We start from the raw sequence: 24,241 nt of genomic DNA on the forward strand, positions 1-24,241 counted from the left end.
CGTACTTGAATAATGCAGCTGACTGAGCCTCCCCCACGTTGCAGTTTCACGCAGCGTATCGATTCACTATACGCGAAGCCTATACGTACAACGAATGAGTCACTGGCCTGCTGCTGCTTCTGAACTACTATGTACAGCGAAGGCCTCGGCGTCAGACAGCTCTTGCAATTAACCAGACAGACCCCTGCGGGGGGTTTTGCTTTTCGGTAGCGGCCCATTTTCAAAGTGCGGAGGACGCACGTCGATGGAACACAACGACGCGTGCACTGCCAAACTTTTACTTGTCGCCCAGAATGTATTTGCTGTACACACATATGTATACCTATAACTGTATAAAGTTATAGCAGGCTGACTAACAGCATCACGCGCAATTAACGGCACGCTTCGCAGCTGAACGTGTTGCGAATGAAGAGAATTGAGAGAAAAAAAAAAAAAGACAAATCGTTGTACCTAAAATATAAAAGGTGCTAGAGATGTCGACCGTTTCCGCTTGGGAAAAAAAGAGACTTCGTGCGAACCTCGTTTTTCGTGCTAATGAAGAGATGATATTTTACATGGTTTTTGTCATATTTCGTACACTAATCATGGGTTTTTAGCTCATACGCTCGAATCGTGATGATATAAAAACGTTAACACTACAGCTTATACGTAATTTCTTTATTCGCCACACGTGGCTAGGCCGTATCATTACGATGTATTATGAATATGAAATGTGTATAGAGGTATATACGGAATATGCTCCATATTTTAAAAACAATGGTAAGATTCTGCGCTAGATTACATTACAGAGGTTATAATGTACAGACTACATAAACTGCACGCCATAATATACTCTGCAATTAGCGCTTTCATGCTGCCAGGTATAAGATTAGCTTCTTCATTAACTCCGTCCTAGAAAGTAACCAAGTTTTTAACGTATTCTATACCCTATACCGAAGTGAGACGAAGCTAAAGATCAGAAAGGACACGACCGCGAGCGCGTTCTACGAATAGCGGAAATGAAACCTTCGATTCATTCTATCGCCATAGAACCGATCCCGATGCACACGCATGCATAATTAGAAGCTAATTACCTGGAATGCTGTCGAGTACCACCGATCAAATTTTAATAATAAATTTATCTCGTACGAAAGGTGAATTTCCCACAGTTGTTTTAAAAAATATGACAACAATTATTTCATTCACGGGAATAAATATATACAATTTCAAATACGTGTATACTCAATTTCGTGTCTGATATTCGAGTGATATTATACAGCTAAGATCTCTAAGGCGAAGACACGTCCGGAGTCGGCCGCAATAAATAATTGACTCGTTCGAATCTGAATTATATTACACAATATATTCATGTTGTATGTGGGTCTTACACACGGAAAATCAAATAAGGATGAAAACTACCGGCGGAACTACACACGCTTTGCGCTGCATTTACAGCCTAGACCTTGACCAAGCTAATCTAATCAGTAATCATAGAGTCTAGAGTCTGCTGCACGGTCGCGTGTCACGCAAGGGCAGGAAATGCACGTATAACGAACCACCCCTTCGACGTCTCTGCTGACCATCAAATTTCTGAATAACAACTACCTATACATATACGACGGCACGGTGTGAGTGATTTTTGTCTCGACGATCGGAGAATGAAAACGAGAGAAAAACTCACGCGAGCATTCAGATAAAAATAGAAAAGTTAAAGATGAAGAAGGAAACTGGTTTTTTTTGTCCGATTAGATCACGCCTCGTGTTTGTCAAATACTCGATTATCATGGGCGACCGAAACGCGATATGTTTTATATCGCGTTATTAATCATTTTTGCGCGCATCACGCGGTGGAAGGACAACGACTGTTATTTAGTTGCGAGTAGTTCCGGGTTTGTATTCTCCGTGTAACACCTCTTATACTCGAACATTCTCCAAGATTATCGATAATGGGAGTTTTCAACAATACCGAATCAGAGTTTATCGGTAATCGGAACTGCGGTGTGAGGTTCTGTGAGAAAGGCTTCCAAATAAATTATTTTTGATTACGGTAGGCATGTAACTACGTCCGAATGAAACGGCGGCTTCTTTAATCTAAAATACCACGCACGATGCTCCCTGATACCTTTACGCTGGAATACCGAGTCGAAGGAATACACCGAGAAAGCACAATAATTCATACCAACTAGGTATACATGCTTGGTCAGAGAAATTTCATATCTTCTCACCGTGAAAAGAGCTCGTGATATATATGTATATCATTACACACAAACTTATACCATAGATTATACTCATCTGGTATTGTACTTTATACCAGAGCGTATACGCTCATTTTCGAATAAACGATCAATTTCAATGTTTATAACCAGGAGGAACAGATATCCTATATTATCTAATACACAACGCGAATGGAGTATAATTTCCTTTTATTAATTTTGCAAAAAGTATGCTCAACATGGAGGCTTACTTGCAGTAACGCGGATCATTCCAGACAGGAGAGGAAGCCATATTCAAAAACGAGTAAAGGAAGAAGCGAGGGGAAATACATTGCTAAACGTTCTCCTTAAACATAGTATATACATTCGTATTACCGTGCCGCCACAAGTGAGCTATTTCTACTTACTTAAGAAATAAATGTGAAATTTGTCTCGGAAACGATCGGCAGAGGGAAAAATCTCTGAAAGATGATGATATTAATGACCATTGAGTGATTGATTAGCCACGCGCGAGCATAGAGTCATCACGGTTCACCGAACGATAGTATACAGCCGTAACTTCTCATCTGAATCACTGTGCAAACGAAAAACTTGAACGTGTGGAATTTGAGAAATTCATCTTTGAAGATGTTGATCAGCGTCAACTCTGCGGGAATTGATATTTCGAACGATTCGTGGCTCGACAGGCGTTATGTCTATCGTGACTTCAATCGTTCATTTGTTGATCAATTTTTGAACCTATACACAGTCGCGGTAATGACGTCGTCTAAATTGCATGGCCGAATTCTAGGTATGTCGAAATTAGCGAGACTCGTTAAATTACCCGGTGCGGAGCTACCGAGACACACCACTCGAATCGAGAGGGCTTATACATTCGGGTTTAAAAGTCGATCGAGAGAAAGTTCGACGGTAACCACCTGGCCACCTGGCAATTAGGCACACCTTGCACCTTGCTGTTGCCGCTGCTACGCTGCAGCCTTGACGTCCGAGCGAAGGGTGCGGGCTGTTTATTTTTGTGTGCTGCAGTTGATTGACCGTTTAACCAACGTAAACAACCGCAACTATCGCGGATTTTCTACGATACATCCCCACAGTCGATCGAAGGTCGACTCGGAAAAGTACCAACTGTGATTCAAGTATTTGTAAACAAGAGATAACTCCGTCGGTGATTTCTTACCTGTCCGTTATTGTATCACGATTGCCACCCAGATTTATTAGCGGGTGCAGTAAGAAAGTCAAATTTCGATGCATTACTCCGATCGAAAGAACGGTAAATAAATAATGAGTTCTATATCTATACTCGTGGATTGAAGCCGCGTTGGAGACGGGCAGCAGGCCAACTGGCTCGGGCTATTCGAGCGTTCGGATTCAGCACGGAGAGAATGACGGGGACTGGACATTGACATTTAGGTTGAAACTAACGCGAGGACGAAGTAAAAAAGTTTTCGACCCACGCCGGAGTATGGAGGCCTAATTATAGTGCTCTGCCTATCCCAACATCGTTCGTTCGGTTGTTCAGAGCAAGAGCAGCGGCGGCTCATCTTGTCCGTAGAATTAACCGAGGTAGAGAAACAGAAGGAAAAAGAAACGGAACAAATATGATGGAAAGAGGCGGCGGCGATACAGAAAAGCTGCACACTCCGTTGCACCGCGTCATCTCGGACCACTGCAGCGAGTCGTTAGTGCGGTACGACGATATACGACGGTCCGAACCCAAATAACTTCGAAACAAAAACAATTTGCTTTTCATACGGCCGAAAGCTAACGCGATTCGGAACCTCACCACTTCTTCTTCTGGAAACGTGAAGAAAAAAAGTCAAAACGGAAGCCCTCGCGATGCAGTTGATGAGAAAGACTGTGTTCAAACCGATCGATTTTTAACTCGCAATTAGTTATTCTATGCCATTCAATATTAGTCGCAATCATTTCAAAGCTCCGTTCCGTTGATCCATGGAAATCACCGAACGTAGCGGGGTTTTTAACCTTGGCAATTCTGCAGTATATTACAGTCCATTTGTCGCGATACTCGGAGGATATGGTCCTTGCAAACCACCTGCGGACCAGCGATCCCGATCGTGAATCAATACCTCAGTGTATATACCGAAAACATAAGGATCGTACGACCGCAATAAGTCAACCCCGACAGTCGCGGCTGTGAAATAATTGACTTTGAACGTTGAGATCCGGAAAGAATTTTAAATCGTTACAGAAAGAAACAAATTAAACGAAATGGAAAGTTGTTCGGACCGGTTTCAGCCCTTTGAATTTCGCAGTTCTGTGCGCCTACTGCACGGCTCTCAAGTGCTGCGTAATCCGTTGTGTCAGACCAAATTCGTCGGGATCAGGTCGGTCGTAAAATCCAAAAAGAAAAGCTTGCCACCGATCACTGCAGTAGGTGCATGTAGAGTGCAGCAACCAGACGTAAAATAACCAAATTATTAACTTTCGATAAGTAGACCATTTCTAAAACAAGTTGCAGGATAACATGTACTCCTGAAATTTAAACTATACACCATTCGTTCATTCGATGTATCGTCAAAAATTGAAATAGAGACTCTGGAACTCAGGACGTTGACAAACTCTGGATTGGTCGAATGGATATGTTTTTCAACAGAAGCGGAGGGAACAAAATCAACTCTTTGACTTTGATCGAGGTGGGAGGGAAAAGACTTTCGGTTAGAAGGAAATACTCTGGCTTTTCACCTATGAAAAGATTAGTACCTTTCAATTTTATTCAGGAACAGGATTCACAGGATGATCGTTGAACAATTAGATACAATTATCTCTAAGATTAACAAATTGGTTATGCAAATTTAAGCAAGTCAATATTTCGAATATTTTTCCTTAAGAATAATTGAAGATTAGTTTATACTGCAGCATAATTCATATGCATCGCGTTAAGTCACGCGATGGACTTTCCTTAATTCCGCAATAATTACTAAATCAATACAATAGTCGTTCCGAAATACATGAGACTTCCGCGCTACACAAGGCTATACATACGTACAGGCATGTAGTCGTAGTTATATCAAATCTGTAGTGCATTTAATAACTATGTACTTATTTTCGCATGAATTTATAACAAGAGAATTATATTTGTAGTCTTTACAATTTTATTAGAATTTACATAGCATACATCATTTTACCTAGGTTATTTTCGTCGATGGCAAATCATCGGCTGGGTCATTTACCAAAGATAGTGCCAACTATTATTGAACATCGCGTCTGCAAGAAAACAATGCGCTTATTGCCGTTTCCGGTAGCGCGCCATAACAGTTGTAACTCATCGAACTTATTGCAGTGCCTACGTAGCGTTGCAGCACACTTCAATTCGAGTTGAGTTGCATGAACCGCTTACAGATAACCGTACGCTTCTCGTTTCACAGCATTCTATTAATTCTTCTTGTTTTCCCAGTGCACTTCAAGTATATCGGAGGAATGAGTTACGGATAAGATCTTATGACCGACTTGATTGAAAATGATCAATAAATACTTGGACGTTAGAAACATGTGGATATACGGCTGCTCTCGACGTGGGTGGAGTATTTGATTAAATGGCTAAACGAAGATAGAATCGACAGATATACTGCACCCTAATGGCGGTACAGGTATTCCAGCGGTAGTCCGAATATGCCATGTTCACGAAGTCATGTGTAAGTACGACGTGTTGAGTCCGGCCACTTACCTCTTTCCTCGGCTCTTCCCATTCATTCGTGCACCTCGCAGCTCAACGTTGGCAAGTAAACACACCCACATGTGTAACATTTTATATCCTCCGCCCACGCGTCACCCTGATGATGTACGAAAGAAGATCCGTGCCACTTCCGTTGAATCAACGGACGTGAGTCGATGGATACGAAATTTCGTGAGTAGATAAATTTCATGCGATACGGTAGCCATGCAGACGATGAAAAATTGAACGCTCAAATGAGCTAGCTTGTCGCGATGATGTACCACCGTGTATATGTATACGTATAGTGCACATTATACAGGCGGTAGGGATATATTCGCTTGACGATATCATACGATATCTATGTATGTTTGATGCACGACGAGTTTGCGAAGTTGTTGAAGAAGGAAGAAGAATCAGAGCTTGACGAAAAGTAGCTTCGTAGATCCACGTGCCGGAAGAAGACGCAGCAATGGAAGTGCCAAGCGATATTTCCTCTTCGTATGGGTATAGGTATAGTTGCTGTACTGCACTCATATCATTCGTTTACGGTACAAACATGATACGCGCGCGTCTCATCCTCGGTAATACAACAGGATGCGAGATACATTACGTTGTAGTATTTCTTAATTTTCCTTTCAAGCCACACTTGATTTTGGAGCGCAAGCATATCGGTTTTTGAGAAACCTTTGATCGACGATTTCTGGATTTTCGAAGCACACATAATTCATGCTAACAAGTCTACTCCCGGTTCTAACAGTGTGCATTGCAGTTGTACGTACGTATAATTTATAGTCCGCGGTCTGAATATCGCTGAGGAGAAAGGCTGCAGGAGTTGGACGAAGAGTTGTAGAATCGCGCGCGGGGGCTCGCAGAAAACAGAGAAGAAAATCCGCCCGTGAGGCGCCGCTTCGAGATACACCGAACTCCGTATACTCCGTAGGTTGTAGGTATATAATATCGATCTATATATTATGCCTACCTACCTATACGTCGCTCCGTATAGTTGCCTCTGTATTTATTCCTATAGGGTTACACACGTCGTTTTCCAGATTTATCTATGCGACCGTTGCATGTATCGTACGTACTGTACCGCGCAGTGCTACGGAGGCGGCGCTAGACCAATGGGCGAGATCAGGTAAACCCGAGCCCGCAACCCGGCTGAATGCCGCAGGTAAATCGCCGACGCTTTTTAAAGAGCAAACGGAATTGGACCCCCTCTATTTCTTCTGCCGGAGTTATCGTCCTGGTTTTTTTTTAATATGAAACCCCGTTAAGCATACGTGGATAGTATAATTCAGAATCACGAGGGCGTACAAACGAAGGTCCCCGGTCACACCTGTAGGTTTATAATATTATACCTGCGCCAAGAGTATCAAAGTCTACAACGACTCCATTTTGACGCGAATGTTGCTGCTGCTGTTGCATCGTGTTCCGTAGACTCCGGACGTCTCAAGTGACAGAGGTGATGGGTCTGCGGAGGATTCCCACGACCGAACGAACGATGGTTTCTGTACGTTTATACCTAATACCCAACTCCTCCGTTTTCTTAGATTTTTTTCCCATGCACCTCATATTTATTTGAGACATTCACTCCGCTCGATATTTTCGAGAGTTGGTGGTCGTCGTAGGGCGCGTAATCTCTCATGATATTTGCCCTCGCATTTGCCTGAACAAAACTACTCAATCTTCCAATTTTCCGTACGCAGGTGCATTTCAATGATCCAACGATGTTCCTATTACAGTAATTTCATACTTACCGATTAATCTCTCTGAATATAAAATACAATAGAGTGAGCAAGTAGGCGTCTGTCAAGGCTTGCATTCAATTATCCGCGACTCTATTACTGCTGGACGAGTCTCTCGACTTATTCTCCCACTCACGAAGGCATCCCTGCAGGCAACACAGATCTGCGTGCATTATTTCTACATCGATTATTCTAACAGGTGTAAGCCGACGTCCTTGGAATTCAAAGTATAAATCGTTTGGTACGCAGAGCAGGATGATAAATATGACCGTAGAGATCGATGTTCATAATTAATAATTAATGCTACACAAAATAAAAGTATGAAGAAGATCAGATAATCTGATGCTGTATTGTACCTGGTTCTTGTCTAACCAAGATTCGCATTCTATTTTCATTACCGCATCGACTATCCTGTACAAAATAATCGGTAGCAGCAACTTTAGCGATCAATGTTCATTATCTCTATGGACCGCCTCAGGCGATTCGGTACACGAAAATAATCCAGATTTAGTGTCAGAATACGTCAATACGTGCCGGAAAATTACACAACGCTTCCTTCAAATTGTTGAATCATTTTCCACGAAGGTGAGAGATCGAGTTTGTTGAAGATCGTTGTGAAATGTAATTTGGATAATTTTATGAAATTTATGCAATATGTATCTATAACACGGTATTGAGAGACTGTAACGTTCGGTTTCAGCTATTCTCGATAAGAATGGTGCAATTAATTTGGATTGGTTGTTAGCCCGTCTACTTATTCGAGATAATTCACTCAATTGAATTTCAATAGCAGGTACGGTGAGTCGGTCCCCGGTGGGTTCCCTTCTATTTTTCTTTTTTTCTTTAACGTGCTCCAAAGATCCGTCGTGAGATATATTATCCAGATTTGGTGGACGGGTAAATCAACGCCATGTACGTCCAGAAGGATTTCAAGCCTTACAATTAGTTATAGATTGAAACTATGAACGGAAGATCATAAATGGATAAATCTCGGGAGAGATTTCGAATTTCGACACCGATTTCGAACTGATCTCATTAACCATTAAAGGCATACACGTCAATATTTTTTGGAATTGAAACGATTGACCATAATTTTCATGATTATAATATAATAATGATAGTCAGCTGTGAACGGAGATAATCGCTCCGATAACAGTGGGCTAATTGTATACATATAGGCTACGCAGAAAAATAAGGAGCTTTTGATTTCGTCATAAAGTTTGTGATGAGTAACGAACTATTAGAAGACACTGTATGACTGGGCTCATACCTGCTGCAGATGCCATTCAAGAGAACTTGCATACACAGGTACTCGAGCAGGTACTCCAGTCGAAAAAAGCTGAGGCATACATGGAACAAGTTGTCACTAGGCTTGGCGATATAGGAGTTATGTAAAATACGTCGAATGCGATAGCGAAATTATCTATGAAATGACATCTCTTAGATAATAATTTTCTTGCGTTTCTTCCTGCCTGCTCTGACAGAGCTCAAGAGATAATAAAATACACGTCTCCACCATGGCGTTCAAGAATCACCGCAGAACCTGGTAGCCTTTGTTAGAACGAGCAACGTACCTACTAGTCGTAATAAAAATAAGCAAATAAAATAGAATAAAATAAAAAAGGCCCTCTGGCAACCACCGGCTGGAGTGGTGTAAGAAGGTGTAGTCGTGTTGACGACACCGCGACCTGGGGCACACCTGTGCCTCTACTTAAATTCAGTTGCAGACGATAAAATTAAAGTGTTTGCTATTTTTATTACTTACGGTTTCAATTTTTCCTGTGTATCCGATAACGAAAGTAAATTCGATTCTTTATGCACCACGAATCACCCACCAACACTAAACAACATAACCTACACGTGAAAAAACCCTTCGTTCCCTCTCTAGTACCGTCGAGTACTGCCAGGTAGCACGAGTCTCCGACCTTGCCCAGGTGTGCCAACGTTCGAAATTCAAGAACTAGCTATAGCCAGGTGCGTCCAGGCACTGACGTATAATTATTGATACGGCGTCCAGTGCAAGCCGTTCATTCGACTCGAACTTCGCTGTCGTCAGTTGTCGATAATCGATTTTTAAAATTGAAATATTCGAATGATGCTTTGCATCGTTGACTGAAGAATTTTTGCTTAGAATTAGAGAAATTGTTAGATTTTGGTTAATTTTCAGGTCATGTTGATAAACTCCAATCCTGTTGTACAATCATTTATTTACAAAAACATCGCAATGTTATAATACGAGGTCGAGCGCATACCATTTTCGATCATATTGACAAATCTTGCAATCGTTGTAATGTTTCCTACCCTCACCTACCCTAGTTTAAACTTCATAAATTTCGTATGCTGTAACTCAGGTATAAAATGGATCATTTACTTAAGAACCAGTTCTAGTTACATGAATGTGTCGTGTATTTACAGCACATGAAACTCATTCATGTATGTATTAATTTATATATTTATTTATTTTATATTAACCTCGGAAAACTTCCAACCATCCACCAACCTTTATAGTTGGTGGGTGATGGTGCCGGGAACCATCAACTGATGTTCAGACCAGTTCACTAGCAATTTCACGTTGCATATACATGATTGGAAAAAAACGCACAGCGCAATCAAGCGCAGAAACGGCTATGTACTTGCTCGTCGGAAACATGAGCTTGTACAGGAAAAGAATTCAATGATTGAAATAGGAGCATTAGCAGTTGTGTAATACAAAAAAGGAAATTTTTTTGCCAATGCACTCCGCAGTTCGACTAGCCAACCTAGTTGGTTGTTGATTATTATGAAGTAGTGACATATGTTTTGGTACTTGTTACTAAAGAGCTGCCAACGTAGTTCGGTCAGATGGAACATCCGCATATTGTGGCGACAGCTCTAACAAATAAAAACTGTGGAAATATTCGAAATTTGGAATTAGTTTCAAATAAGGCAGAGGTGAACGGGGCCAGGGTGCCTGGCAATAATAATTTGTGATATTTAATGTCGTTGATGCCTTCTAGTTTGCTGGGAGTTGGAGCGGTTTTCGTGCGACATATTGCTGTCGCCTGACCCTTCATCTCAGGATTTACCACCAAATCCACCCATTAGGTTACCAAGTCCTCCTGCAGCACCTTGTTGGAGTTGTCTCATCATATTCTGCAGCCCTGACATTCCACCTATAGAACACGAAGGTGTTTGCGTTATTATTCGTTGTTAAGGAGAGCATATTTTCACTCTAGAAAGTTAGAAATCACATACCCATCTGGTGTAAAACTCGAGGATCCATCATTTTTGCCATTTGTTGATTTAGTTTTGCCATTTGCGTAGGGTTCACGTTTTTGGTCATGTCCCCACCCTTGAACAATCCCTTTATGCCACCCATTTTTTTCACTACCGCGGCAAATTTCGTGTATTGTCCTATTAAATCTTTGACTTCTTTTTCAGTTACACCCGATCCTTGAGCCACCCTGATCACTCTTCCTGGTTGTTTGGTAAATAACTTGGCCCCATCTCGATTGTCCAATTCTGAAGGGTGATCATTTTTAGAAAAGAAGCCTTACTATCTCAAAAGAAAGCACAAGATTGCTATACATACCGCCATCGTTCATACTGTCCATGATTGTCATAAGCCGCTTCAATCTAGCCATTGATTCCTGTTCGGTACCTTTTGACATGAAATCTTGACTGAACCCAGGAATCATTCCCTATAAGACGATAATTTGAGTAATTTTGAAACCAATGCGTAACACTGTGTTTTTAACTATGTTCGGTTGACGTGATTACCATGATTTGCGAAAAAGGCCCCATTTTCATTATGTTCTGAAACTGCTCGTACATATCACGCATAGTGAACTGCCCGTGTTTAATTTTCTCGAGCAATTCCTCATTGTCATCTAAATTAAGTTCATTTACTTTGTCTATCAGACCCTCAATATCTCCCATTCCCAATAGCTTGCTGATGAAAGGCTTTGTCTTAAATGGCTCAAGATCGTCAATGTGTTCTCCAGTACCCACGAAAATAACAGGACTCTGTGTTGCAGCAACACTAGTAAATAACATTGAAAAAATTCGTGAGATGATATCAAACTTTCCCGAATTATTTCTAAGAGATAATGTAAGGGTAAAAATGATTTAGAGAAATTTGACATGATTTTTACATCACTTACGCTGAAAGTGCACCCCCACCTTTGGCGTGGCCATCTAGTTTTGTAATAATAACTGAACCAACATTAACACGATCCTTGAAAGCTTTTGATTGACTTTCACAAGCCTGACCTATTGTTGCATCCATCACAAAGATTATGTTGTCTGGTTTCTGAAATACATAGATTTCAAGGGAACATGAAAAAGACGATTGAATTGCCGAACCAACTGATATAGCAATGTTTGAATATTGAGGCACAATGTGCTTTAAAGTTGGGATTAAATAAGAGAATGATTCGAGTACTGTAAGTCAAATGTTAGTTGGTTGTCCGCTAATACTTCTGATTATACTCACCACTGCGTTGGACACCTGCAACATTTCTTCAAATAACGACTCTTCCTGCTTGTGCCTACCGCTTGTATCAACTATGATTATTTCATATCCCTCTTTTTTAAACATTTCAACACCATCTGAGGCTATTACTGCTGGGTCGATCTCTGTATAACTGTGAAATAATATGAAATAGCAAATACGATTTTTCAGAGATGAACGTTTAGAAATAATTATGGATTCGCTCAAACTCAAATATTACCTTCCATAAAATGGTATCCTAGCTTTTGTGGCATTTTGTTTAATTTGATCATAAGCACCTGCACGGAAAGTATCCGCACAAACTAAACAGGATTTCCAATTTTTTTTCAGATAATGGTAAGCAAGTTTTGTGCATGTTGTTGTTTTACCCGAACCCTGCAGACCTACAAACATGATCACATTAGGCCGTCCTTTCACTGGCTGATAAGCTTTCACACCAGGATCCACCAGCTGCAATATTATCAATGATTATCTTTCTGCGGTGTCTCATCAAGGGTGCAACCATTCTTCACTATTCCCACGGCACATACCTTGACAAGTTCTTTGAAGACCGCACTCTGAATCATCCGCCGCTTATTAAGACCACCTGCCATATCATCAAAGTCAATAACTGCGCGAACATTTTCACGTAGTTTTTTGACTAATCTAATGTTTACATCAGCTTCAAGTAATGCCGCGCATATTTCTTTCAACATGGAATTCAACACCTATGATCAAAGACATATTTTCATTCTCCTTTGTACTTTTATGTTGATATAAGGATATTCAATACAAAGCAATTAATAATTCTATACTATCAATGGATGGGTTATATGCTATGCAATTTGATCTAACTATGTGAAGTAGATTCCTATCCAATTAGATTCGGAAACTATTGAAACTGGCTATTTTATACAGTCCCAACTTCCAAAGAACTTGACCATAAACTGACCTAATTTGCCAAGGTGGATATGAAGCTCAAATTTCGGTTTCCAATACATGGCAAGAGTTTTCAGCCTAATTAAAATTCGGAACATTCGGCACATAAATCCGCCAGTGAAATTGTGGGTAAAATTTTGCTATGATTCTAGCATTTGCTTAAAATGAACTGTTAGGGTCAGGTAAGGTTAGATTGAGATAGGTTATGTTAGATTATGAAGAGACAGAAAATTTGACACATATTTGTTACAACTGACATCGAGATAGGCTGTAAAAAATCGATGCAGGAATTTCAGTACAAATTGAAAGTTGGGAATATTTTAATGAGTCGATTTTTAGATTACGGAATTTTGATGTCAATCTTTCCATCTGTTTACATTATTCTGCTCACCTCCTCATTAATGACGGTGGCATTGCTGAGCGACCGTAGGGCGGACGTAATTTTACGCCCCAAGTCTGCTAACACCATCCTGACGTTTTATTCACACGCTTTGTTCAGTAGTTAAATAAACGTTATATTTGTATTTTTTTTGTAGAAACACTGATATGCCCAATTCGTCCTGCCAGGCCAACACGGCATGGCGTTATTTCCGGTTTAGTAGCAATTTCTGAGCTCTCGCGATCATTCGGCCATCATAATGAATTTACACGAAAGAAACTAACTTGTCTCGAATAACAATATCCAAAACCACAGTGCGCAAGAGCCACTGGCAAGAACCAGAGTCAGTTAGATGTCCCCACTGGGCTTCCGTACAAGAGCCTACACCATACACCTTCTGCCATTTACCACCATTCACATGCGAGCCCGTGCAGTATGCAGCGCACCGCGAATATGATGGTATCGGTGTTGGTGCAAGCGACTTGTTCGAACAGTATGTCTTTGCCTAGTTATTTAAAGGTATTATTTCGCTTTGACGTATAAATGTGACATAACAATTTGTTACAGCGATGAACATCGGTTGTCGCTCTCAGACGTTGAGGGTGCTGTCACTGAAATTCAAGAATTTCACTACACAAGCCCAACCTAACATTCAGCCAAAGAACGGTATAGACGAACACTGTTTATTTTCAACTAATCATACCTTTATTTTCTATTTGATTGAACGCTATATTCAACCAGTAAAAGATTGTCACGAAATCACATCAATACTTTTTCTGCTGCCATGTCAATACATCTATTATAAAAGCTTTTTGAAATTGTGACCGAAAGTTATGTGCAAAGCTGTATTCAGCAAACTCAAATGCAATGCATTTATTCGTAATCTCTTTTATTCCAGATTCAGAACATCCAATTATTGACCCACTGAAACACCCTGATTTCTTCGGTGTCCATAAGTTGTTCACAGTCAAAGACTTGTTCAATGCAAGGGTACATTATGGTCATAAAATAGGAACCTTGGATGATCGAATGCGTCCTTACCTTTTTGGTTCTCGTCTTGATCATTTAATATTCGATTTGGACATAACTGCCGACCACCTGAGGCGTGCTCTAAACTTTGCTGCCCACATTGCATTTAGAGGTGGTATCATTTTGTTTGTATGCAGAAATGCTCAAAATTCGCATCTTGTTGACAAGACCGCCAAAGAGTGCGGAGAATACTCTCATACGAAATTTTGGAGGGGTGGTGTATTAACTAATTCCGACAAACAATTTGGAGATGCAACCCGACTTCCTGATTTGAATATATTTCTCAACACATTGAATAATATATTAAATCAACATGTTGCAGTCAAGGATTCTGCCAAGATGGCCATTCCAACTATAGGCATTGTCGATACAAATTGCAACCCTAATCTCGTTACCTATCCCGTTCCTGGAAATGATGATACCCCTGTTGCCATAGAACTGTATTGTAAACTTTTCAAAACCGCCATATTGCGAGGTAAAGAAGCTAAACAGAGACTATCTGAAGGGGAGAAAGTACCCAACTGGTGATGTGGAAAGATCGCTGATTTATTTATTAAAACTATAGTTTAATGTACAAAGTTTAATAAACTATTTGATAGTAATTTTTATCAGCCGATGAAAGCCAAAAACCTGTTCTTTCCATAATCAGAGTACTTAGTATGTCGCTAGTTATTTTGCGTCATAAAAAACCAATTTCACATAGATGTGATGTATTGATGTTGAGTTCAAAATAGTAAAATATTATTTTTATTCAAGTTTACTGACTTTTTTAGAATCTCGTAGGCGAAGAAGGTACTGCGGACCTATTATCATCATCACCCTGAAAGAAGTAGTCAAGCAATCATAATGTTATATCATAATAGGCTATAATGTTTTTTGTTGGACTCACAATTTTCCTAAGTTAGGGTAATAAAAGCAGATATGTAAGAGGATCATCACTTTTGGGAAACAAACCCAACATTCATGAATACCATTAGCCAAAGCCAATGCATACAACTCCCCACATCGTTCGCTACTGATTTTGTCAGGGGTCACTGCTGTTTGTTCTCCAAGTTTCTATAAAATTTGATTAGTGTCAAGAAAACTGGACTACAAATCACCAACTCTGAATATTTATAAATTAGAGAACAGGGAAGCCAAATATCATATAATTCAAAACATGATAAATGATGATGATTATGTCTGTATGACTAGTATTACCTCTCCAGTTTTTCCAGTGAAACTTTCTGCTAAAAAAGGAGTTTGTACTGGTCCAGGACAAAATATTGTAGTTTTAATATTCTTTCCAAGAGCTTCGATTCGCAAGCTGTCATAGTAGCCCTGGAAATGTTATTGCGGACAAACGTGAGCTTCAGGTTTAGCAAATGACGATAATACATGACGTAATTAGTAGCAATCACATCATTAACATACATGAAGAGCATGCTTTGTAGCAGTGTAGGTGGCAGAGTAGGGTATTCCCATCAGGCCAGCTACACTAGAAGTCACGGCTAGATGACCTTTTCCTTGTGCCATAAAGTACCTCAGTGCTATGCGACTCAGCGAAATCAACCCAAATACATTGACTTCAAACATCTCATGATCAACACCTAGTTCTATGTCAGCCCAAAATGCTCTCTGAGTTCTTCCAGAATTATTCACTAGGATATCAAGCTATCAAAAAAGATTTGGTTACAAGAGCGTGATTTCAAGTTAAAAAATACATTGTATGAACTGCACTAAACTATGGAAAGAAAACTGCAAAGTATTTATGCCGAGCTGATACTATTGTCTGATGAATAAATTTTGAGCTGTGTAATGCTTCATGGTCAGAGTTTTATGACAAAATTATAATACATTACTCGACTGAATTTGTTGAGAACATGTTCAAAAGCCTTAGAATGTGTTTTGGTGTCCAAAACATCGAGTAATAAAACCTCCACATCATCTGCTGTTAATGATTTGTTAACTAGAAACAGTTGAATAATTTGCGATGATTTAGATGGATAGGTAAGTGACAAGTCAAGACTTGATATCAGCGGTAGTAAAGACCTATAAATTCTGTATATTGTAACTAACGATGTACCTGCTAAGCACCTCTCCTTGACTCGCAATAATTCAGATTCTCTACGAGCTGATAAAACTAGTTTACATCCAGCACGAGCAAGACTATAAGCCAAATGTTCCCCAATTCCACTGGAGGCACCTACTATCCATACCACTTTGCCCTGAAGTGTATCTATAAAACAGAGCAATCCATATGTAATTGCAGTGATTTGAAATGCAAATTTTTCTCAACATACAATGAACTTCATATCATTTTCAAACGCTTTGCGAAGCAAGCAGTTGAAATTAAGTGGTGCAGGTTGTATTGATGAATTAATATTTTGACAATATAATGAATATTGAAAAAATTTTCATCCTTTCTTGAACAAACAGTATAGTCTCGTGATATTTTCTTACCAATAGATTTGCCAAATCTTTCTTTGTAAGCTAGGTATAAGTCGCAATCTACGAAAAGTTGGGCGATGTAGTATAGCAAATAGTAACCAACAACAATCAATCCGATAAGGTGGAAAAACATTTTGATTGTTACAAAATTAGCTCGAATTTATAAGACGTATTTTTTTACTATCGAAAGTTCGATGAGTAAACAGTATGGAATTCTCTTTCAAGTTTAATCTTTTAAGTCTCCACATCAGTTTTGATCGTCCTGATTTTGTACTCGGTATGAACTATGGACTATGGACTGTAGTTATTCTCTGCAATTAAAAATATAAGGAGGCTATGGTCCAAAGCAGCGAGACGTCAACGCAAAGACGCAAAGAATTTTATTGGACCACTAGCATTAGATACACGAATCTGACCTCAGGTGAATGTTTCATGCATGCGACAACGTCGCCGAGATACGATTGGATACGATCGATCAAAGTCTGTTTCGATCCATTTTTTGAAATTTACATCCAAGGATTTGCCTCAACCATGGTGTAATTTTACCAATTTTTTTCGGCTATTTGATTCTTTCTGTTCATTCATCGCGCACGCCTTTTGCCAAAGATGAACTACAGTCGAAACCCACTTGTAAGTCTGAATTCGTTGATGTAGAGTATTGTACAATTTACAAAGTTCAGTGGCAAAAATGCCTGCAACTTACACGTCCTCACGATGATATTAACTATCATACAATACAACTGATGAGTTATTACACCACAGAATAAAGAGCTTGGTCTTAGTCTAAGAATACCTTTTGGCCAAATAGCTAATCCTTTGTGAAGGTGTATTTAATGAATAGCATGGGAAAATGATGACTGCTGATCCTTTATTGAGGATGAAGACTTTTTATTACAAAGTGCTGAGTCAAAATAGAATAAACCGGTTGATTGTGAGTGTCAAACTTATCAAGTAAGCTATGTTTAAATTAACGTTTAACTGGTGCAAATGCATTCGCATATCAAGCATATTGTGGAATTATAAAATCCAACTCATTATCCTAAACCAAGGGTGCCAGATGAATTCAAGATCGGCGATTAGAAGCCACTATTTGGAAATACCAGCATGAAATATGATACCTCAGATCTTTTTTCAAATTGTGACAGCCAAATTATTCCATCTATTTGTGAAATAAGTGATATATATATGTATATAAGATTTGTCAAGCTAGATTAATTTTTAAAGAATTCAGTCAGAAGAAAACTATAAGAAATTGAAAAATTGCCGTACAACCCGTTGTAGAATTCATTCACTGTACCTAAATTATATGATTCTCAATATGTTCATAAATTCTTTTTACCTAATTCATTTATTCTAATTCGTAATTATGAATCAGTTTTTTCAGTGATTCATATTTTTAAATACGATATTCACAAAGTGTACATATAACGTTTGATAAATGATAAACAAATAGTCGATGGATGTTGGTTAGTCGTTGTACAACTTTACCGCATATTTTACTTCGTTTTTCTATAATTTAGCATTCTTAGTTCTCTGAACTTATTATAGGTATTGTTTTCCCCTACAAAATAGAGGTAACTAACATTATCTCTAGTCAAATATGATTATCAATAATAATTTACAGAGCCATTTGCATCAGCGTATTCAGTCTGATTCAAGGTTCGATTTGGATTGGCACTAAAAAAAAGTCTGTCCTTTTTTTGTATAAAAAACAATCAACAAATTCCAGTTAATTTTCTGACGATAGTTTGTTTATTTTCTTTCTAAGAATCTATTGACCCAAGACTCTGTACAGTTTTGTTTTTCGAGATAAAAATTTTCTCTAGCTGAAACGTGTTTATTTGTGAAATGATGTATCAATAAACGTCAAGTTATAACTATTATCTTAAATCACGGTGTACCGCATGTAACTATCTTTTTTTTGCCTTTAATTCTGTGGATAACATAATATTTAATCGACTGACAAATCATTTACAAACTAATACTCCTACATAGTTTTCAATATTTTGACTTATTATTTTATTTATCAAGCCTTACAAAAGGTAATTTGTAATACATACTTGACTTTAATATTTCTGTATAATTCTGATAAATTAGTATTATACAACATTCATTCTGTTCCATCAATAATCATTACACAATATATATGTTTGTATAATTATCAATGAAATCTTTACAAAATGTAATAGATTCTGCAATATTACAGACGCATCACATAGTTGACCATACGATACTTCTTGTAGTAAATGTCATAAAAAATTGCATACTTGATCACGCTGTTGCGTCTGTAGCGTAGTTTCATCTTATTTTTATTTATCCTATTATTTACACTTTATGTACCAAGATTAGTGAAATTACAAAAACATAACTTCAGATTTGTAGGTAATTTATTTACCATTTAAAAGTAAACATTCAATACTTTGATTCACAGAACGTTCTTCTTTCCGATACGCAAATATTTTCAAGTGTTTTAACTCAAGACTGACAATTGTCATCCCATTTCATAGGACTTAAAATATTACCACACCCAAACACCCCTAAGTATTACATGCTTAGAACTATAATTTGAATTTTATTTATAGCAGGTATTCTGCTCAGAATTTATATAAAAATATGTTTGCTGTGCAGATAATAAATTTCCTGTCTTATAATTTTGTCACATAATGTGATAATAAAACTTTATAGTTTTCCGATGTACCGCCAAGACTTATATGCAGCATTTAAATGCATAACGTGCATCCATGGGATACAACAAAAGACATGAAACTAAAAAAGTTACGATTAAGATGTTTTGCATTTTCAATTGCGATGTGAGTTGGTGATCTTGATCATATAAAGTGGTGCAGTAGCAGAATCGATGTCCTAGTAATTGGGTTGGCTTATGCTGCGTTAACTTGTATGACATTTCTCTTACCAAACGTTGTATATTTCACAGAACATTTATAGTCCAGACACGTTTATTTGTACATAGTTACCATATGCGGTGGAAAGGTCTACCCAACCAATTATTAGATTCACACAACATCAAAAATAGATTGTTACAAGTGCTTCTTATTACACACCAGTAGACTTATTTAAATATTTTAGTACCAACTCTTACATATTACATAAATTTGTAGTCCAATCTTGGATATCTAAGTTATGGACGATGCACATTCAAAATCATGTATCTAGTATTTTTTAATATGTAGGTTTATACCTACATTTAAATGAAGTGTAATTGGTATGTTTCACTCATTTTTTTTTCTTTATTTTGGGATGCTCAACTCGATTCCTCTATAGGTATATCATCAACTACAGAAACAGTATTCTTACTATTCAAGTTCGTTGGAAATCTAATAAAATAAATTGAAACATGTGGCTTGCATGTGTATCGTCGATATTATAAACTATAAACTGTATAATATATATATATATATAATATATATACATACATATCTATATATATATATAATAAAATTAAATGTGATGCATCATCAGACATACTTTTATGCTCGACTACGTGGCTTCTTACGTGCCGATGATTCACTGGTAGTGGAGACTGATGCAGCTCCAACACCTGTTCCAGCCCGCTTCGGACGACCCAATGCGTTTAAGGTAGAAATGGTCCCAGAAACATTTGGAGCTGTTGCTGAAAAAAAATGTGGGTAATGATATGAAATTGTATCCAAAACGATATAATTGTATAATTGTATCATATTCGGAATCCACTGAACAAAATTATAGTTCAATATACATTTTTTTTGGCACTAATATTATTGTTTGATACTTACGACAGGCCTTAGGCTTCCTTGGTAGTGCGTTCACATTATTAATCTCTGGTTTAGCTGCGACTTTTTTAGTTTCGACTTTCTTATCAACTATTCTTTTTTTATTGGCATACAGAGGGAGGTCGGCACTTGGAAATGAGGTTCGTGAACTACGAGTTGCTGCGCGCTCCGCTCTATTATTGCCTCCTTTGCTAATCGTTTTAGCAGCAATTGTTGCCACTTTGGATCCAGTTATTTTTTTTGTCAATGGCTGTTTTGCAGGCACTTTATCATCATCTTCGTCTTCAGGATTATCTTCAGTATCGGTTGATTCTGTTTTTGAAGATTTTCCCCCACGTCTTAGTTTACTTCCTTTTTTCGTTGTTTTTAGCTGTGATTCGTCTCTAAAGAGGGACAGATCCACTGAAAACATATCGACGTCAATTAGATCCAGGTTTTCAGACATGATAAGGTGATATGTATCAAGACCTAACTAACAAGATCTTCAATCAAGATCAACTCCAAACCGAACGGAAATCATACTCACATCCATCAGGGTGCTCTTCAGTCACTCGAGGCTTTTCTGAAAGACCTGCCTCAACGTCTATGGCTCGCTTCAGTATGTTTTCCGTTCGTAGAAGTTCTAACTTGGTTAGCTGGTATTTATTTTTATCCACTTTATTCAAATTGAGGTTGGTTAATATACAGTCGAAGTCTGGAACACGAAGAATGCAACTATTTAGATACAAGATCAACATTTTCATTGATTTGTATATGACTTTGTGAACACCGCTAGGTGTGTCAATCAACTAATATTTCATATCACCTGTGAAATCATAGAAGTCTGGTGAATATATTTCCCCATTGTTCTTATCTTGTGATAACCAACGAATACGAATGCGTCGGCTGGATTTGTAAATATTTTGCATTGCCTGACAGACGTAGAAGCTACCTTCGGCGTTTCTCACAGCTAAAAATTCGTTTCTGAAACATAACATTAGTATTATTTTGTATCATAAAATTTGAAAATAATGTTTTTCTATATTACGTTATTAGATAACACAATTGTTGATCATTGCTGAGACCAGTTAATTTGACTAACTCATAAGTCAAAAGAGTAATTGACTTACTTGTAGAACACAATAAGTTTATCATCGGCTGCTTTCGAACTAGGAGATTTGTTCAATGTTTTAACAATCATTGCCAACTCTGGTAGGGGACTTTGATAAGGCTGCGTTCTAATGCGGTTTCTTTTTGGTTTTCCAGGAGCATCAGGGGAGAGCGTAGAACTGTTGAGATCTTTCAATTCCCGAGATTTTCTTTTATGACTTCTGCGTGGTGTTTCAACTTGTACATCTGTTTTTGGTGGACTATTTGTCACAGCAGGTTGTTCTGGTGGTGTCTTAGAACTTTGAGGTGTTGTTACTGCACCACTAGGCCGTGGGGTAATTTCTGCATCTTCGACGGGTGGTTTTACTTGTACAGGTGTATTACTACTAGTACCACTTGATATTTCGTCATGTTCTTTTGAGCCATTACTCAGACTGGTCTTTTTCTCTTCAACTTTTACTGGCGGGCTAGGATGCTCAACTAGAACAGAGTGAAACAAAGGACATCATTTCAATTACTCTAGGTGTTTGCTAATCTTTTACTTTGTTTTGTGAAATTGTGTATACAGTTAGTAAAATTTGAACTTCAGATTGCATTATACCCTTATGCATACCTGGTGCATCCGTAGATGTGACTGGTGGTTCTGTAATCGAATCAGCAGCCACTTGGGGAGGTGTTGAATTCTCAGTATTTAGATTGTTATTTTGAGGGCTGGCTTCAATCGGCTTTTTAGCTGGTTCACTTTCTTCGGTCTTTACAGGTTTTTGCACCTCTGTGCCATTTGGAATATTTTTTTCTGTTTCTGGTTCTTTTTCAGTTAAACGCGCTGGAGGGGAAGATGATTGTGGCGGTGGCTTATGATCCTGCACCAAACTGAGAGGCTGAGTGGGTGGCGGTTGCAGCGTCGCGTAACTGAGTGTGGTGCCTGGCAGAGGCTTTACGGGAATTGATTCTGGTCCTGCATTGGTACTAGGTACTACTTTTTGGGCCATCATATTCATTGGCAGTATGGAATGGGTGGTGGTTGATGATGCTTGCATCGATCCTCCTTGCAGGGACGATTTCACTGCGGAAGCACTCATCATCTCTATTGCACTATCTAATTCCACCTTTAACACTGTAAATAAAAACAATTATCTGACTTTTATAAACTAGAGCCATAAGTGACCTTAAAAATAAGCTGAATAAGATTCTCAAAAAAGCTTTATAACAGCTAATCAATTTAGTCTAACGTGCTTTTACTTTTCAAATTGTGTTTCGGTATCGCTGCAATATGAAATACAGTGTATGTTATGAGCACTATCGATGTAAGATTAGATGGAATTTGAACATGTTTTGGATTAATTGAGCGACTCAGCATCATTCTATTTAGAGTTTGTTAGGAGTACGAGTACAATGAATTTCTCCATTTGAACGATTCACTCTGCGTGATCTGTGAAAGCAAGAATAATATGGAACTCAGATACAAGTACGCACCGTCTAGGGGTACGCAATACTAGAACTGTCTACTGTAAGCGTATGTGCCTTAGAAGTTTCGAGCTACCATAATTTAAGACCCGCACCTATGGCTAACGCAGAATTAAAAGTTGTTTGACACTGATTGCGCAATGCGTTCAAGTTCACTAAGGAGCATCGATATGTCAAAGTGTAATATAACGCATAGAGATAAGGATTAAGAGATGTATAAATAAACGAACTGAAGACAGCGAAACAGCAGCTTGAGCCATAAACATAAACATGGTGTGACCAAATGGAGCATAACACTGCCTGATGCGGGGAAACCGCGCTCATCAACATTCACTAACGCGGGATCCTCGGATAGTCCCCAACATCCGGATATCAAAAGGGGAATGCTTACCTTACTGTCAGCACAACGAGAACGGGTGCCTCGTATTATCTATAGTCTCTATGTTACCGTTTGCATACAATTGTTCATTCTTATACTGTTATTATCATTACAAATTGCCAATGAGAGGTATTTTTGTTGGTGATACGTCGAAGCGTTCGACGTAAATCATAACACTTTCACTGTACGATATTATTCACTCGAACAACAATAAACCGTTTCGCCCATAGATAACTATCATAATTATTATTTCACCACACAAAAAACAAGTATAATAATTAAACTATGCAGAACTTCAGATGGCGTCGGTTTTATTCAAGGTCGATGAATTTACACGGGTGTTTAAAATCATCGCCAAGGTTTATATAAGATTTGCTCTGCGGATATGGTGTATGTAGGTATTAAAAGCTGCGAAGGCGTATGGTGGCGCATGATACGGGGTAGTATGGTGAACGATGCGAGATGCCATCGAGATGCCGCTCAGCCACATCTCAACCATGGACGTAGATTATTGTTACGGCCGCGGCCGCAAGGCTATTCAGCGATTTCATTGGTGGACGCCATTAAGCAACATGTCGACGTGTCGACATCATCTAACTAACAACTATCGAGTCAATACTCCCGATGTACTAATTTTCCTTAGGAGTTGAAATTTTTCTAATTGGTTTCACGCTATTG

At 38.6% G+C, this 24,241-nt stretch overlaps 4 protein-coding genes across 6 annotated transcripts; 1 reads left to right on the forward strand and 3 right to left on the reverse strand.

Annotated features, from left to right (window-relative positions):
• Positions 1-9,797: 9,797 nt before the first annotated feature.
• LOC105686056 (signal recognition particle 54 kDa protein) lies at positions 9,798-13,639 on the reverse strand. The gene is made up of 9 exons (XM_012400617.3): positions 13,412-13,639; positions 12,633-12,809; positions 12,323-12,552; positions 12,085-12,235; positions 11,753-11,901; positions 11,370-11,631; positions 11,182-11,290; positions 10,845-11,111; positions 9,798-10,762 (listed from the first exon to the last, which is right to left on the reverse strand). Exons 1-9 carry the CDS (start codon positions 13,487-13,489, stop codon positions 10,665-10,667), a joined length of 1,521 nt encoding a protein of 506 aa, XP_012256040.1. The 5' UTR covers positions 13,490-13,639; the 3' UTR covers positions 9,798-10,664.
• A 55-nt stretch (positions 13,640-13,694) lies between these two features.
• Positions 13,695-15,030, forward strand: LOC105686058 (28S ribosomal protein S2, mitochondrial). Its single transcript, XM_012400619.3, has 3 exons — positions 13,695-13,892; positions 13,967-14,065; positions 14,298-15,030. Exons 1-3 carry the CDS (start codon positions 13,835-13,837, stop codon positions 14,954-14,956), a joined length of 816 nt encoding a protein of 271 aa, XP_012256042.2. The 5' UTR covers positions 13,695-13,834; the 3' UTR covers positions 14,957-15,030.
• Positions 14,954-17,566, reverse strand: LOC105686057 (dehydrogenase/reductase SDR family member 7). Its single transcript, XM_012400618.3, has 7 exons — positions 16,871-17,566; positions 16,494-16,646; positions 16,270-16,376; positions 15,842-16,081; positions 15,629-15,748; positions 15,318-15,484; positions 14,954-15,248 (listed from the first exon to the last, which is right to left on the reverse strand). The coding sequence occupies exons 1-7, from the start codon at positions 16,989-16,991 to the stop codon at positions 15,176-15,178; spliced, it is 981 nt and encodes a 326-aa protein (XP_012256041.2). The 5' UTR covers positions 16,992-17,566; the 3' UTR covers positions 14,954-15,175.
• Positions 17,567-18,587: 1,021 nt separating this feature from the next.
• On the reverse strand, positions 18,588-24,075 carry LOC105686055. 3 transcript variants are annotated; one of them, XM_012400615.3, is made up of 7 exons: positions 23,576-24,075; positions 22,331-22,834; positions 21,738-22,197; positions 21,434-21,591; positions 21,155-21,322; positions 20,632-21,030; positions 18,588-20,489 (listed from the first exon to the last, which is right to left on the reverse strand). In XM_012400615.3, exons 2-7 carry the CDS (start codon positions 22,800-22,802, stop codon positions 20,347-20,349), a joined length of 1,800 nt encoding a protein of 599 aa, XP_012256038.2. In that variant the 5' UTR covers positions 22,803-22,834; positions 23,576-24,075; the 3' UTR covers positions 18,588-20,346. The 3 variants fall into 3 exon arrangements, with proteins under 3 accessions (XP_012256038.2, XP_020707975.2, XP_012256037.2); XM_020852316.2 differs by lacking the exon at positions 23,576-24,075 and adding an exon at positions 23,415-23,529; XM_012400614.3 differs by lacking the exon at positions 23,576-24,075 and adding an exon at positions 22,960-23,146.
• Positions 24,076-24,241: the final 166 nt, after the last annotated feature.

Source organism: Athalia rosae, chromosome 1, assembly GCF_917208135.1.
Source record: "Athalia rosae chromosome 1, iyAthRosa1.1, whole genome shotgun sequence".
Lineage (NCBI taxonomy): Eukaryota > Metazoa > Arthropoda > Insecta > Hymenoptera > Athaliidae > Athalia > Athalia rosae.